The sequence below is a fragment of the Oncorhynchus nerka genome, linkage group LG25, assembly GCF_034236695.1.
Source record: "Oncorhynchus nerka isolate Pitt River linkage group LG25, Oner_Uvic_2.0, whole genome shotgun sequence".
In the NCBI taxonomy this organism is placed as follows: Eukaryota; Metazoa; Chordata; class Actinopteri; order Salmoniformes; family Salmonidae; genus Oncorhynchus; species Oncorhynchus nerka.
Window position 1 is genome coordinate 33,997,502 of NC_088420.1, and position 18,176 is coordinate 34,015,677.

General features: G+C 44.2%; 1 protein-coding gene across 2 annotated transcripts in view; it reads right to left on the reverse strand.

Moving 5' to 3' along the window:
• Window positions 1-18,176, reverse strand: part of LOC115109412 (nuclear receptor ROR-alpha A) — a 293,549-nt gene that overhangs the window by 17,816 nt on the left and 257,557 nt on the right. For both annotated transcript variants that reach the window (XM_029634268.2, XM_029634269.1), the window contains one exon: window positions 766-851. In XM_029634268.2, the coding sequence (XP_029490128.1) occupies window positions 766-851 (86 nt within the window). The remainder of the gene's footprint in view (window positions 1-765; window positions 852-18,176) is intronic.

The following is an 18,176-nucleotide window of genomic DNA, read 5'->3' on the forward strand; positions in this document are numbered from 1 at the left end:
TAGAACTGCTAGTGACAAGCAGCACTCTTTAATAATGCTGTGATTTATGGTCCAAACTCTTGTACTCGCACATATCATTAAATGCCTCTCTGCCTGGAGTAATTAGCAATCATTAAAGAAACATTTCAGCAGCTTATTCTTCCGCGTTTTGTTTCTCCCGGCAGCTAGCGCCTGAGAGAGCGAGAGAGAGAGGCGCTCTGAGGAGCAGCTGAATGAGCCCCTGTCTCTCTGTAACACAGGAGGAAAACAGCAAAGGTGCTGCTGCCTGTCAGAGGAATACTAATGACTCGCCTGGTGACAAGCACAGGATCAAGAATACACTAGAAGCACAAGATACATTCCCCTCAACGTGAATGCCTGGTGTATTTGAAACAGTACAAAAGCTATCTTCAATAAAAGCGGCATACAGCCAACAATCCGTTATAATTCAAAGAACTTCTTCTTTTGATGATTTTATTTCAAGAAAAACAAGCTGCAGCAGAAGGAGAAACACTGAAGCAGCAGGTCCCTGGGAAGGGAGGCAGTACAAGGCAGAGGAGTCACTTTGTCCTGCTAATAGTGAGGCTCTGTGATGTCCTCTGTGTGGCTTGACCATTTTAATGACGATGCTCTCTGTGTGTTTACATTTTATAGTCTCTCGCAAGATTGTTTAAAAAGTTAGACAACATGTTCAAAGGTATTTCTTTGTAAGTTTCTCCACTTTTTCTGCTTCCTGTCTCTCTCCTTTCCCCCTAACACCCACATGTTCATTCTCTGGGAGCTTACCTTACAGCCTTCGCATGTTATCACACCGTAATGGATGCCTGATGATTTGTCTCCACAGATCTTGCAGGGAATTATTTCGATTTGAGCTGGAGAGGAAAAAAAAACAACATTTTGCTGTCACAAGTTACAGAACAACACCTTCACCTTGGATGCATGCTGATACATGAAAGAGCACTGTGCTTGAAAAATATATCATCCATTTGCTTTGAATCCTCACTTCTACACAACACATCGAGTCGTGCATGAAGGAGGCCATTTTAAGTCTTCACTGAGCCACGTGCCAACCACTGTAAACAAAGTGTCAATTGATATTGCAGGCACAAATTACATAAGGAAAAGTCACAGCGACCCACAAACCCCATTCCACTACACAGTGGTAATCCTAGCCCTACTGAATGACAGACTATTATTCTCCAGTGGAAAACATGACTTCAAAACCCGCCAAACCCAAGCAGTAAGCCCAGATTCAATCCAGTATGGCCACAAAAATGATAACATTCCTATTGGGCTGTGGAGTAGCTATATGAGGCCCAGAGAGGTGGTTGGAAGGGGATGGAGGCTGTTGGTTGAAACAGTAGTAAAGTGCAGTAGAGTTCAGTGGGGGTGACAGTGTTCCACTGCTGACAGGCCTGTGTGTGATTTAGCGGGCACAGAGGACACAGGCATGTGGGGGCAGGTCTCATCCATCCCGGTCTCCTGCACAGGAGTAGAGCAGCACGCCACAGGGCAGCAGGACACAGAGAGGCAGCTGAGACACAGAACACCCAGCCTGTGCTACAGCTCTCATGCTTTATCACTGCGGCCTCTGACGCCACGTCTCGCTCTGCCTCGACACTAGATCTGTATCTATAATGCCAGCATCTTAGGCTGCCACCGCTACAGCACTCCGTAGCACCAGACAAACTAAGCTATCTGATCTACAAGGAGGAAAGATTACAGTTGGATTCCTGCTCTATAGTGGTTCCCTACAACTGCACAGGTAGTTAATCAAAGCAAAGAGCACTATCAAACCGCCTTCTCTTACTTGTGCTGAAAATGTATAATTTTACTCTTCATGAGCCATTCCATCCAGTGCACGCTATGACAAAGTAGTCTCTCCACTAGCTTTAAACACCAGGCCTAGTCCTCTTCTAGAGCGGTCGGTCTTTCAGGCCAGGGTAGACTGGAGCTCTGTATTACCTTCACATCCAATCCCTTCAAATGAATTTGATCACATCAAATGGGCCTTCACTGAGGCTCCATCCAGAGGCCTCATCAGCTGCCTGGGAGCGTCTGTTGTGTCATGTGGATAATGTCAGTGTCCCCGAGGCATGCCCAGGGGATGGCCGCTGATACACTAACCGTGTACCACTTTACACACACAGTCCCTCCATTCAGGAATCTCTGTTAGCCTGCACTCTTATCACTGGTAGAGTCAACTAGACCTCGCTCCTAGAAGCAGAATTAGCCTACATTTCAGTAAAATGAACAAAGAGAGCAGTGGCACACGCGCTAGTCAGTTCTCATATGGAAAACACCTAGATGGCTGTGTATCCTGCGGTACAATGGAGGCTAATGCACATAGTCTGCCTAGATTAGAGGGAAAACGTACCAGGAGCCAGGTTTTGACAGGCTCGCTGAGAGGGTTACTTTATAATTAATCATTATGAATTTCTGCATTGTGTCGAGTCGGTTGTTGTTTTGGTTATCTCTGTATGAACACTGGCATTAAGGGCAGTGCACTCCGTTGTTTGTTTTTGTGTTCTACCTGCATGAGCATTTGAGGTGCAGTGTGTTGCGAATTTTCAGCCTCATTACTTACATAATAAGTGAAGCGTGCAGTAATTAAAGGCCCAATGCAGCCATTTTTATATCAATACCAAATCATTTCTGGGTAGCAAGCAAAAAAACTATTTCTCAAGCAAGAATTTTGCTAGGACTGTCTGGGAGTGTTTTAAGGGGGAGGGGGAAACTTAAAACTAACGGTTATTGGCAGATTGGTTTGGAACTATCTTTGTTATTGGTCTATTCATTAATTTACCACTTGGTGATGTCACCAGACAAGACGCCAATGAAAACAGGCTTTTTAGAAGGCCCTGTGTAGATAGTTGCTGGTTGAAAATACAATCAGGAAATAACACTGATCACATTTTATCACACTTTTACAGACTTAGTTTCATTAGCTGTTGTACAATATGATACAAAACACAGTAAAACAGAATCTTGACTACAATGGGCCTTTAAAACTTGCTGGGGTGGTGGTGGAGAAACAGGGCTGTGTTGATGGGCCCTGGCCATTGGGTGGCAGTGCAGGGCTGTCACTATGACTGCCTATAGCCACCTCCTCTCCACTGAGGCCAGTTCCCAGCTCCCAGCTCCCAGCTCTCAGCCCCTTCTCTTGCCCACAGGCTCCAGGCTCTGAGCTCCTCCAGGCTTAAGCTGCTGCTCGTCCCCCCCCCCCCCCCCCCCTAGCTGTGAGAAGAAGCAGGACTGGCTGGATGCTCGCTCAGGCCTGACAGAGACTGTGCCACATCAGGTGAAGGCAGAGGGAGTGGAAACGGTGGTGCGCTGGGCTAGGCTGGGCACACACACAGATGAGGATAGCTCACAAAGCCCTATCTGCAGCAGCGAGGACCTGAGTGCACAAAGCCTCACCAACTAACACCCTCTACTCCACTACTACACAAACCTCTGAATGCTGGGTGCACTCAACAGTAAAAAAGGGTTTATTTCCATTCTGACTAGGTAGAGGCTTTGTGGTTTGCTATGTAAAAAAAAAAAAAAATCTAAATCTATGGTCATTTTAACAGTGAAATAAGCAGTTTTCTGGTAGAGATACATGAAGAATAAATACAGAATAATGACATCAAATAAGCCATTAAGTCACCTACGCCATCAGTTCAAGTCAATATTTGGGTATAACTGAGCAAGCTGCCCTGATGAATGGCTGATCTTGGGGCTCCCAGTCAGACTACACTTCAAATAGTGTGAGTGGTTTAAAATGAATTCCCGCAGGGGGCGATGGTCAGACTAAAAGGCACTGTGACTAAGTACTTCAGATCTGGGAGTCAATATCTATTGACACGAGCTGTGGTGTTAACTGCCTCTCTGTGTGAGGCAGGCAGCTGCTGGCTCTGTGTCTGGGCTTGACCAGCGCTGCTCACTGCTGCTGAACCCATTCGCCGTGCCTGCCTGCCTGTCTCCCTGCCTGCCTGTCTCCCTGCCTGCCTGTCTCCCTGCCTGCCTGTCGGCCTCCCTGCCTGCCTGTCTCCCTGCCTGCCTGTCTGTCTCCCTGCCTGCCTGTCTGTCTCCCTGCCTGCCTGTCGGCCTCCCTGCCTGCCTGTCTGCCTGCCTGTCTCCCTGCCTGCCTGTCAGCCTCCCTGCCTGCCTGTCTGCCTGCCTGTCTCCCTGCCTGCCTGTCGGCCTCCCTGCCTGCCTGCCTGTCTCCCTGCCTGCCTGTCTCCCTGCCTGCCTGTCGGCCTCCCTGCCTGCCTGTCTGCCTGCCTGTCTCCCTGCCTGCCTGTCTGCCTGCTTGTCTCCCTGCCTGCCTGTCTCCCTGCCTGCCTGTCAGCCTCCCTGCCTGTCTGTCTCCCTGCCTGCCTGTCTCCCTGCCTGCCTGTCTCCCTGCCTGCCTGTCGGCCTCCCTGCCTGTCTCCCTCCCTGCCTGTCAGCCTTTCTGCCTGCCTGTCGGCCTGTCTGCCTGCCCGTCGGCCTGCTTGCCTGTCTGTCTTCCTGGCTGCCTATCTCCCCTGTCTGCCTGCCATGTTCCCTCACTGCCTCTGCCTGCCAGGCAGCCCTGCCGCCTGCTTAGGACATCAAAGCCAGGCACAGTGAGACGGGCAGTCATGCTAAAGCCCATCTCAGCAGCCTCCCATTACTCACAACACTGTGAGATGGCCTCCACACACAGGCCACATCAAAGAGAAGGGGGACCTGCTGAGGTACACAGATAATGTACTGTGAATCCTACCGCAGCATTCACGGCGTCACAAAATATCCATCCACAGAAAGAATGAAAAAGGTAATGACTAAGATCCTCGGTGGAGGATAAAACTCTGGTGTGGCTGGCTTTGGATTTCAGAATGGACAGAGTATGGTGAGAGGACTGTGTAGTAGCCTAGCCTCATGTTGTATTGAAGTCCAGCTCCTCATAGGGCACAGCTTGTTAGAGGGGCTCTGTCTGTGTTCGTCGCTGTGCAGTTCAAGGACACTGATTCACATCACATAAAGGCCCTTTGGAGACTGAGGATGACGTGTCACTCGGAGCACATGTACAATTGAAGCCCCCTCTGTGTCCCCCTCTGCCCTTCATTGTGTACCAAATAGCCCTGAGATCAAAGCCCACATGAAGAGAACACTGCACTTATTAAAGCCCAGAAAATGAACAGAAAATCGTTTACAAAAAGAAAACAAAGGTTTTGCCTTACCCATGCTAACTGCTCCCCGGGACTCTGTCATAGCGTACTGCGTTCTGTAACTAGTGCTTTAGCGCTGACATAAGCACCACAAAGACAGTTGTTGTCAGAGTGAGCATTTTCCCCTGCGCCTCTCAAATATGCTATACTTTGTTTGTACCTGGAGAGCATAATTTATGAGCGAGGAAAAGTGTGGTGTTGACTAAATATATTGAAGATATATCAATTATTAAAGGTTGATCCTTTAATGGTGAATATTGGATGTGAATTCTTAATGCTACATTACAACTCATTGGAGACAAGGTTTTTCTTTTCAGAATGGGATTTTTCATATCCCCCAGATCTAATTCTAGCAAGGCATTTTTTTTCCCAGACCAAAAAACGATATTCTGTCAAAATTGAATAGCACAGGAATTTGCAGCAGTGCAAATATTGACATACAAATCACTACAGCTCTCCTAGTTATTCCCACTGCAAACTCAGATTTTCCTCAACCACTGGACTACTGTACTGACATAACCTTCAGAAGATTAGGGTGATCCCTTACATTACAGTCACAAACTGAGGCTGACAGCTATTAGATCACTGGACTATTACAAGGGTGTTACACGTAGAGTAATAAAATACATACCATATCTCTGAGTGATGGAAGACCTCATAGAGTAAGGAGTACTGTCTTCATCTGCCGTTTCATTGGACACAACATCTAACATCACTAAATGGATCATTCATTTGAAGTGTATATGTGTGGTACATGTAACAGCCTCTTACCAAGAGGCAGAATATGTAAGACTGCAGCTATAGTGATGGGAATGTTGGGGGTGTGAGTGTGTGTTGACAGCTGTCAGTGACCAAATGACGCAAGCCAGTGGGCTCATATTGGAGATTATGTAAGTGATTGGACAGCGATTCTGGGCCTTTGTACAGAGCAGCATTATGGGCAGATTAACAATGGCTCTCCATTCCAACAAACAGGGACAAAACAGTTTAATCAAATTCTCTACTAAACATTTCACAACACAACAACAAAGCAAATGTTGAAAACGAACACATGACTACACACAGGGCTACAATACAGGAACCTGTTAGTATAATCTCTTACTAGATACAGTTCACACAGGAAAAATACCATTCGTACGGTCAGTGGACTAGCTGGCAAGTGCTCAGCAAGCAACATTTTTATTCAATAGTTCCCCCCCATTTTGACTGCTAGATTAATTTCCCCCTTTGCCAGTGGAGATCAGCTGTAGTTTGATTAACATAGTCTATGCTAAATTGAAACCCATGACTGTCAGACAGACAGCATAACAAGAGCTAGAATCAGATCCTGCCTCTTTTCATCTGCCAAGGCACTGCTGTCATGTTGTAGTCTAACAGAACAGAATGAGCGCTTTTTTTATTCCCAATTGCACAGCAGAAGAAAGGTTATTTGAATGTCAGTGGCAAAGGACAGCAGTGGTACAGAGCACAGACAGAATAGTATAAATGTGTTATTTGTTTGGGGAGTTGGCTTATTACTATGAGGCTGTCCTCATGACATTTCTACTCCAGTGCAGCTCAGAGATACCACACTCAGATATTCACCTGCAAAGGAAAATCCTGTATCATCATTTTAAACCGCCTCCGTCCATTCAACAGACAAACCAGCTGAAGTCATCAACAATGTTTATGCCATGAGGACTAGAACAGAGCAAAAAATAATTGATACATTTTTTGATGTCTCTATGCTAATTCCTCTTTATCAACTGCCAGCCTAAGCTATGATCCCCCATCACTCGAGACCAGCAGCCATATTTGAAGCGATATTCTAGTTTCAGTGGTTCAGTGGAACAGCTTTGAGCTTCCCTATTATTCCTGCATAGCACTGCAAACAGAAATTAATTTGCTAAAACCCAGGTCTGGATGAACTCATGCATGTGTCTCTGTGTTTGTTTGTGTGTGAGGCCATTCATATTTCAACACTGCCAAACATGAGATGCCTGCATTTCTCTGCCTCTGTTTTTACTTGACTGCCTTATTGAAATGCATTCTGACACCCTCAATGCAGGGAGCAGGAGAAAGTTAGAGTCATTTGGTCTCATTTATGTGTTGTTATGGCAAAAATGTATGAGCTTCCTGACTGGGAGTCTGTGTGTTGCCCTCTTGGGGAAACAACAAAAGGGTTTATAGAGAAGACAAGCCTGCGAAGGGGAGCATGTGTGGTTCCCCCCTCCTCTGTTCAGTGACAGGTGAAGGAAGCTGTGCCCCGGTACGCCCACTCTCTGTCTGTCACTGTGTATCTGGGTCCCAGTCCCAGAGGAGGACATGGACAGGAGGGAGAGAGAGGCACACTGCATGCTCGGCTCTGATGCCACAACACAGTCAATCTGGAGACTGCTGCACTCACTTATGCATTCATTCTGATTCTGCCTGCTCTGCTCCTTATCCCAGTAAGTCATCGTAAGGAGAGCGGCAAACATTCAACATTTAAATGGAATGAAATGGAATTCAATAATTGTTTACATGCTTTTATAACACACTACATGTACTTAAAATTATCTGATCTAACACCGATTGTAAAGTTTTGTTGTTGTTTTTTCTTGGCAGATACACACTGAAGCATGGCACCGGACTTAAGCGGAACTCAAAATCACTGAGGCTGAAATCACAGAGGACCAGCTGATTGACTGCTTCCGTCGGTTCGGAAGCTGTTTAAATTCAGAGCTATGGAAGGGGGACGTCTCCTTTCCTATTTCTGAACCTTCGCTGGCCACTTTAGCTGAGAAGGCTGTGGTTAAAGACTTGATTGAGACTTGTCATTGGCAATGTGCCTTAAACCCTTTTTAGACTAGAGGGCATCTCGAGACATTCTCGAAAGGTATCAGAAAAAAAATCCAGAGAATCCACCTTTTACTGTGATGTAAAACTGTGAAACGCACACGTCTCGCCCGCTACCTCAGGAGGTCGCGGTCGAGCCTTCTTCGAGAGTCACCCCCCTCCGAGCATTGCAGTGTCAATAGAAATAGAATTGTCTCATTGAGCCAAATGCTCTACAGTAAAATACTTAATAGCAGAGCAATATTTTTTAAATAGCTGAAATATATAGGTGTTTTCCTTATTATCAGAAACTTGTTTTATTGAGATTTTACCTGAAATTGTAGGAACAGCCTGTTACATTCTGAAATTGTCACAGTACCTTTAAGAAAAGTAATCTCAACTGTATGTTTTTTGCTTGGCTGTGCAGAGCCACCATCCTGAGGCAAAAAGCTTTGCAAGCAAGCAGCAGGAGTTAGCTGTGTATTGTCAGCTAATTTAATGTGTATGGATGAGAAAATAAACCCTTTAATTGCTTGCACATGCTTGTGAATTGTTGCATTATTCAAGAGTTGAATATGTCTTAGAAGAAAAGTTGCTGGTATTGTTGAATAGTTTGTAGCTAGCTATTCTTACTGGCTAGCAGAAGTGGCTACTATGAGTGAAGGCTAGGGCCATTCCCCCCAGAAAAGTCTGGGAACTTGCAGGTGCCTTGGTGGAAGAGTGGGGTAACATCTCACAGCAAGAACTGGCAAATCTGGTGCAGTCCATGAGGAGATTCACTGTGGTACTTAATGCAGCTGGTGGCCACACCAGATACTGACCGTTACTTTGATTTTGACCCCCCCTTTGTTCAGGGACACATTATTCAATTTCTGTTAGTCACATGCCTGTGGAATTTGTTCAGGTTATGTCTCAGTTGTTGAATCTTATGTTCATAAATATATTTACACATGTTAAGTTTGCTGAAAATAAAAGCAGTTGACAGTGAGAGGACGTTTATTTTTTGCTGTGTTTACATATACAGTGTCTTCAGAAAGTATTCACACCCTTTGACATTTTCCAAATTTTGTTGTTACAAAGGGCGATTAAAATATATTTAATGGTCATTTTTTTGTCAACAATCTACACAAAATACTTTAATGTCAAAGTGTAAAAAAAATTATGAAAAATACTACATGACAAAGAGTATGTGGACACCTGCATGTCGAACATCTCATTCCATTATTCCTCCTAATTCCATTTAATGTGGAAAAAGTCAAGGGGTCTAAATACTTTCTGAAGGCACTGTAAAGAATGAAACCTTCTATACATCCAGTGCAATTACACAGAGAAAGCTTTACATATCAATAAAGAGGCTTGTTTCATAGATCAGGGGAATTCACCACTGCCACACTGTACCACTTCCCTTTTCCTTTAATTGCTGCATTAGTATGCATTATTGTAAGAAGCTTGATTGCTGCTGGGCATAATTTAATGTGATCCTTACTATAAGACTATTCTTCACAGAGAGATGTAAAGTTATGTATGACAACATGCAGCAGACTGACATCGAGACAACGTCCTGTGGGTGTCACGTGTGTGGTAATAATGTGGCTCATTCGTATGTTACATCTACGAGAAACATGTGTGTGGTACTGAACCTGTGTGTGTGTGTGTGTGTGTGTGTGTGTGTGGAGGGGTAATGCGCCTAAGTCCCATCCACTGGGACCTGCCCTTGGCAGACTGTGTGTGAGAGGCAACTGATGCCCAGGGGTCAGTGGGTCAGGGGCACAGAGTCAGAAAACACATGGAGAACAGGCAGGAAAAATAGTTCAGCTGCCAGTAATTGTCCCTCTGTGCTCTCCTTAGGAAAACATGTTTCCACACACTGAGTTACTTCCACAGACTAGCCCCAGACACCAATCATCAGCTTGATTTGCGCCGTCCAACAGGGAAGCTCCACATGAGCCAGAAGCCAATTGCGGCGAGCTTTAAACCACTCCAGCCGACGCTTGGCATGGAGGATGGTGATCTTATGCTTGTGTACGGCTGCTCGGCCATGGAAACCCATTTCATGAAGCTTCCTACGAACAGTTCTTGTGCTGAACAGTTCTTGTGCTGACGTTGCTTCCAGAGGAAGTTTGGATCTTGGTGGTGAGTGTTGCAACCGAGGACAGCCGATTTTTACACGCTCAAAGTAGGCATCCTTTGCCATGACAGCTTTGCACGCTCTTGGCATTCTCTTAACCAGCTTCACCTGGAATGCTTTTCCAACAGTCTTGAAGGAGTTCCCACATATGCTGAGCACTTGTTGGATGCTTGGCCTCTGTGGTCCAAATCATCCCAAACCATCTCAATTGGGTTGAGGTTGGGTGATTGCGGAGGCCAGGTCATGTGATGCAGCACTCCATTACTCTCCTTCTTGGTCAAATAAACCTTACACAGCCTGGAGGTGTGTTGGGTCATTGTCCTGTTGAAATACAAATGGTAGTCCCACTAAGTGCAAACCAGATGGGATGGCGTATTGCCGCAGAATGCTGTGGTAGCCATGTTGGTTAAGTGTGCCTTGAATTCTAAATAAATCACAGACAATGTCACCAGCAAAGCCACCCCCACACCATCACACCTCCTCCTCCATGCTTCACAGTGGGAACCACACATGCAGAGTTCATCCGTTCACCTTGCAGTGGCTTATGATTAAATTATATTTTCACAGAACCTCTTGTTGCAATTTCGATGAGGCTCTCTTGTTCAGATATCGGTAAGTGAAGTGGAGGCAGGGCATGAAAGGGATAACGAATCCAGTTGTTTGTGTCGTCCTTTTCGGGAAAGTACCTGCATAATTGCGCACCCAGCTCACTCAGGTGCTTTGCTATATCACATTTGACATTTTCCATAAGATTGAGTTCATTTGCACACAAAAAAATCATACAATGATGGAAAGACCTGTGCGTTGTCCTTGTTAATGCAGACAGAAAAGAGCTCCAACTTCTTAATCATAGCCTAAATGTTGTACCACACATTGAATATAGTTGCGGAGAGTCCCTGTAATCCTAGATTCAGATCATTCAGGCGAGAAAAAACATCAGCCAGAAAGGCCAGTCGTGTGAGAAACACGTCATCATGCAAGCGGTCAGACAAGTGAAAATTATGGTCAGTAAAGAAAACTTTAAGCTCGTCTCTCAATAAAAAAACGTGTCAATACTTCTCCCCTTGATAACCAGCGCACTTATGTATGTTGTAAAAGCATTACATGGTCGCTGCCCATATCATTGCATAAAGCAGAAAATACACAAGAGTTCAGGGGCCTTGCTTTAACAAAGTTAACCATTTGCACTGTGGTGTCCAAAACATCTTTCAAAGCTGTCAGGCATTCCCTTGGCAGCAAGATCCTCTTGGTGGATGTTGCAGTGTACCCAAGTGGCGCCGGGAGCAACTGCTTGCACCCGCGTTACCACTCCACTATGTCTCCCTGTCACGGCTTTTGCGCCATCAGTACAGATACCAACACATCTTAACCACCAAAGTCCATTTGATGTCACAAAGCTATCCAGTACTTTAAAAATATAATCTTATGTTGTCCTGGTTTCCAGTGGTTTGCAGAAGAGGATGTCTTCCTTAATTAACCCCCCATCAACATAACGGACATATACCAGGAGCTGTGCCAGGCCCGCCGCGTCTGTTGACTCATCCAGCTGTAACGCATATAATTCACTGATTTGTATGCGAAGCAGTAATTGTTTCAAAACATCTCCGGCCATGTCACTGATGCATCGTGAAACAGTGTTGTTTGATGAAGGCATTATCTGTTTTTTGGGGCCTTTTCCCCCAGAATTGTTCCAGCCATATCCACGGCAGCAGGAAGAATTAAGTCCTCCACAATAGTATGGGGCTTGCTTGTTCTGGCCACTCGGTAGCTCACCATACAAGACGCTTCTAGCCCCTTCTTATTAATGGTATCTGTTGCTTTTATACATGTCTTACTACTCGAAAGTCGTCTTCATTCTCACTCAAAAAACTCCTGTGGCTTATTTTTCAAATTGTCATGTTTTGTTTCTAAATGTCTGCACAAGAGTTAAGGTTTCCCTTGAGAGAGTAACGGTTAATGTGACTGGATGTTAATTATTTTACTAGGCTACCTTTATTTGGCATTGTGTTGTTATTTCACTGAACACAGATGTTTGTTTTGTAAAAAAATTAATAAAAGAGAATCACATTTTTATTTGGAGTACCCCCAGAGTCAGGGTATATGCAACAGTTTGGGCCGCCTGGCTCGTTGCGAACTAATTTGCCAGAAGTTTACGTAATTATGACATAACATTGAAGGTTGTGTAATGTAACAGGAATATTTAGACTTATGGATGCCACCCGTTAGATAAAATACGGAACGGCTCTGTTTTTCACTGAAATAAACGTTTTATTTTCGAAATGATCGTTTCTGGATTTGACCATATTAATGACCTAAGGATCGTATTTCTGTGTGTTATTATGTTATAATTAAGTCTATGATTTGATATTTGATAGAGCAGTCTGACTGAGCGGTGGTCGGCAGCAGCAGGCTCGTAAGCATTCATCCATGCGTTGGCCAGCAGCTCTTCGCAATGCTTCAAGCATTGCGCTGTTTATGACTTCAAGCCTATCAACTCCCGAGATTAGGCTGGTATAACCGATGTGAAATGCCTAGCTAGTTAGCGGGGTTTGCTAATAGCGTTTCAAACGTCACTCGCTCTGAGACTTGAGGTAGTTGTTCCCCTTGCTCCGCAAGGGCCGCGGCTTTTGTGGAGCGATGGATAACGATGCTTCGAGGGCTATTGTCGATGTGATCCTGGTTCGAGCCCAGGTAGAGGGCGAGGAGAGGGACGCAAGCTATACTGTTACACTGGCAATACTGAAGTGCCTATAAGAACATCCAATAGTCAAAGGTATTTGAAATACAAACGGTATAGAGGGAAATAATAATAGTCCTATAATTTCTACAATAACCTCAGCCTAAAACTTCTTACCTGGGAATATTGAAGACAAATGTTAAAAGGAACCACCAGCTTTCATATGTTCTCATGTTCTGAGCAAGGAACTTAAACGTTAGCTTTTTTACATGGCACATATTGCACTTTTACATTCTTCTCCAACACTTTGTTTTTGCATAATTAAACCAAATTAAAGATGTTTCATTATTTATTTGAGTCTAAATTGATTTGATTGATGTATTATATTAAGTTAAAATAAACTAAAAGTGTTCATTCAGTATTGTTGTAACTGTCATTATTACAAATAAATGAATAAATAAAATGTAAAATCGGCCGATTAATCGGTATCGGCTTTTTTTTTGGGGTCCTCCAATAATCGGTATCGGCATTGAAAACTCATAGTCGGTTGACCTCTAGTTGAGATGTGTCTGTTACTTGAACTCTGTGAAGCATTTATTTAGGCTGCAATTTCTGAGGCTGTTAACTCTAATTAACATCCTCTGCAGCAGAGGTAACTCTTGGTCTTCATTTCCTGTGGCGTTCCTCATGAGAGCCAGTTTTATTATAGCGCTTGATGGTTTTTGCAACTGCACTAGAAGAAACTTTCAAAGTTCTTGAAGTTTTCCAGATTGACTGACCTACAATGTAGAAAATAGTAAAAATAAAATAAAAACTCTGGAATGAGTAGGTGTGTCCAAACTTTGACTGGTACTGTATTTTTTATTTTTTTAGCAGTCCACTCTCAATGAGTGTAGACAGACTGCTGCCGCCTGCTGTTGCTCTGCTAATCATCAGATGGGTGGAGGAGAGGAGGTAGGGGGAACGTGGGTAACTGGGGAGCCCTGCCTTGTTTGGGTAACTGATTAATATAAAATTAAGAATTTCTTCATAAATGTGACTGGTCAATTGTATGAGTCAGGGGCTGGGCCCATGCCCATACGGGGCCCAAGAGGCAACAAAAAAATATTTGTATACTTAACAAAAATATAAATGCAACATGTAATGTGCTGGTCCAATGTTTCATGAATGAGCTGAAAAAAAAGATCACAGCAATGTTCCATACACCCAAGGGAAAGGGGGGTACCTAGTCAGTTGTAAAACTGAATGTGTCTTCCGCATTTAACCCTCTGAATCTGAGCGGTGCGGGGGGCTGCCTTAATCAACATCCACGGTGCCCGGGGAACAGTGGGTTAACTGCCTTGCTCAGGGGCAGAACACCAGATTTTTACCTTGTCAGCTCGGGGATTCAATCTAGCAACCTTTCGGTTACTGGCCCAACACTCTAACCACTAGGATACCTGCCACTCAAATAGGGAAAGGGAAAGATTTTTTCTCTCAAATGTTGTGGACAAATGTGTTTACGTCCCTGCATTTTATCCTTTGTCAAGATAATATCTTCACCTGACAGGTGTGGCATATCAAGAAGCTGATTAAACAGCATGATCATTACACAGGTGCACCCTATGCTGGAGACAATAGAAGGTCACTTTTAACAGATATGTGAGAGCTGGAATTCTTACTGGTTGGTAGGTGATCAAATACTTATGTCTGCAAATGAATTACTTAAAAATCATACAATCTGATTTTCTGGATTTATCTTTTAGATTCCGTCCCTCACAGTTGAAGTGTACCTATGATCAAAATGACAGACCTCTACATGCTTTGTAAGTAGGAAAACCTGCAAAATCGGCAGAGTATCAAATACTTGTTCTCCCCACTGTATTTCTTAAAAAATTCGCAACAACTCCCATTTTTTTTTGCAAAAAGCAGCACTGTTATTCAAAGTAGCTCATCTTGATATAGGCTATTGCCAAGACGAGCCCATCAGCCATCACTCATCTTCATCATTAGGTGAGTTAGTGTGCCACTGGAAATGTTATTTAGTAACCTACTGATATACTGTATATATGTATATATATATATATATATATATATATATTTCCTCCTATTATTGTATAATCTGTGTGTCACTTCATTGGCCTGGGCTGTTGTTTATTTGAATTCAAGACCAGATTGATCTCATTTCTGTCATTTGTGTGGGGTGTTAAAAAAGATTCAGCTATTGTCTTCTATCATGTAAATGACGTAGAATTGCATGAAATGCATTTTAAAAATGTGTTTTTCTTCACGTTCCCCATGTGTGGATATCGCAAAAATGACTCTGCTCAACAGTAGGATATACCACACCGCAAATGTTATGATGGCTTAATTATAAAGGGGCTTTTTCATCAACAGTAAATTTACCATGCATCGAATTGCATCTTGGTGCATGGATTTGTGTACAGAAATGTATGGTGTACCGGGAAGTGGGGGCTATAAAAAAAACTAAGCCCCGGGGCCTTTGATTTCTTAGTCCAATCCTGCCTGACCCTCAGCTAAATCCATAGATACAGCACTATGATATTCCCCCTGACATCATGGTGGCCTTGTGTCTTAAGAGATGAATCAAAGAACAGTCACAGATTATGTCAAAGTCCTGAATATCTGTTTACACAACATGTTCTGTGGATTGTGCTGTGCTGTACCCCAAGGCCAACTATCAGGCTGCTAGAGAGATGATGGAATCGATGCTTTGAGAGAGACTTTGATAAGAGAATGTTGTCATCGATTTCTCAGTGGATGTAATTCTAGTTATGCCCAAGCCTTTAATACACAACAGTTAATACTAGTAGTAAGCTGACAAGTGACATTCCAGTAACTCTGCCACTCTGTTTGAAGGTCTTGTGTTCTCATCAGCACGGAAAGAGAAGGCAAGGACAGGCAAGATGAATGACATCAACGGTCAGGCGATATTTCCAGGGACGTGTGATTGAGACAAATGGGGCTTGTTACATTAGCAGGGATACTGAATCCTGTCCCCCACAGATCCAGGGGAGATAGAGCTGAAACTAGAGGCGCCCAACCTTTCCAGGGATCAGCGGTGTCATGGAACCTCAGAAAAATAGCTTTCTCAAACACTGGATCCAGTCACTGTCTCACTGCTTTTTCACTCAGCACTTTTGTCTTCCACCATGCGAGCCCTATTCAGATACCTTGACTTGGTCCTCTCCTGTAAGCCCAGAGAGCGAAATGGAGTGTGTGTGAGAGCAAGAAACATTTACAGATCCATTAACGAAACCCTTCACTATTAGTGTCTTAAGTAACTGAACATTTCCATCACGCATCATTTACCTATAATTATACTAAATGTGCAAAACGATTTGACTCCAAACACTTGATTGCCATAATGTTAAACACTTACTTCTGATTAAATTTGCAAGGCACTTTTAAAAATAAATGTATTTATTCAATTTTGCTACTGGCAATATCTGTCTGGCTGATTAAAGCCAAATGAATTACTATCAATATGAATGACTTGACAGAGTCCTTATCATTGTGGAAACCACTTTTATATTGCTGTAAAACTAGCATGTATTCACAGGTAGATACTGCATTATACTGGAAGCATTATCATGAAATAATGTCACTTATTTTTTAAATACACCTGCATCCCTGGGTATACAAAAGTACGTAAATGAATGCCTATTCACTGCAGAGGAACTGCACCACAACAGTGGTTCCATGCTCTTTAACAGTTGAGCCGGGCTATAAGAGGCACATTCCAAGATAGCAGGGGAGTATGGGAAGATGTCTGCTGTGACAGTGAGTTCACAGACTACTTACAGCATGTGAGGCACAGTCCCCCTGCTCCATTCCCTTGCACAGTCCCACTGTGTTCATAGTCCTACATACACTGGCCTGGTTTTGTTTATCATGGCAGGATTAAGCAGCCATGCACAAAGCATGCTTCTCTCCTTACACGCTTTGTTTGCAGAAGGGGGCCAGAGCGAGGCGTTCGCTGCCTAGCTGCCTGCTACCTTTGGGTGAACCTGCTTCAGTGGCTGTAGATGAATGTGCCATGGAGCTTAATCCCAGGCAAATAAAGAAGTGGCAAGATTAATGTTTGCATAAACACATCCCAAAACCCCTTGAATAATAATCAGTACCCCAGCCCATTCTGTTCAGATGCAAAGGCTCTTAGTCAGGTGACAGTAAATCCCTCCCTCCCCACCACCTCACCAGAACCAGGAAGCAGCCATGCTTTGTTGCTTCATCAACACCAGGAAGCAGTCAATACTTTCCACTGGAGAGGCAGGATACACCATGCAGGCTACACCGGGAGAGAACTACTGAGCCAGAGCTGGAGACAGACAGGGACTTGCACAGTACTACAGTGGCTCTCCTCTCCTCCCCCTCCTACCACAGCGTGTCAAGTCCACAGCGCTCAATCTCTGGCCCTCAGAGCAAGGCCCACAGCAGACGCCTGTCACAGCCACTAATGAACACAGGATGGTTTGTCAAAAAGTTTCCTTTTTAACACTATCCATAGAAGTCTGTTAACCTGTTATTCATTACAAGTTCTCAGAAGAGAAGGAACTTCAAGACCATGCAAAAACAGTTCAATTGATGTCAAGAAATACAAAACCAATCTTATCGCTGGTTTGTACAGCAATAAATCACAGGTCCAAACCAAACAAGGCCATTAAAATGCCATTAGGGGCATGCTCCCGTCCCAATGTCCACGTGATCCTGTCATCTCTATGGAGCTTCACAGCTGGTTTCTCCCAGACAACCCAGTCTCTGATAAGGCCTGGTACAGTATAGAATGGAGGGGAGTATGGAGTCAGGTCTGATACAGACAAAGAGCAGGATGGAGAGAGAAGGGAGGGGGAGAAGCGGGGGTCCAGGCCAGGGTGGGGGAGCGTGGGACGTGGAGCTAGGGTAGATGGGGTGTGAGGGCTCCCTCTCCAGAAGGCTGCTCCAAAGGATGAGAACAGAAAAAGCCCCCCCTGCCTAATGAGGGGTGAAGTGGAGCCCCCTGTGGCCCCCCCAGGCACATTCATTAGGAGATGAAAAACCATTTCCTGCAGAAGAGAAAGCACTTGCCTTAGCCCAGACATGTTTAATTTAGGGCCATGTGAAGAGAAGCCAGATTGGCCAGGTCCAATCTACCAGGCCAGGGAAGCCGAAACAGACAGGGCCTGCTGAGCCCGAGGAGGAGAGAGTACTGTACTATATTGTGGCTCCATTGTGCTATTCTCCTATTGACAGAGGTTGTACAACAGAGGTTGTAATGACTATCAGCACATGCCAAGCCTACAATAGTCAGATAAATAAATTGAACAGGAGGTTGAGTACGTAAAACAATAGAAAATACAATAATCCACAGTAACTCTGAATGAGGTAACAGAGAAACTAAGAGGATGTTTTTAAGTTCAGTTTAAATAATTGCATT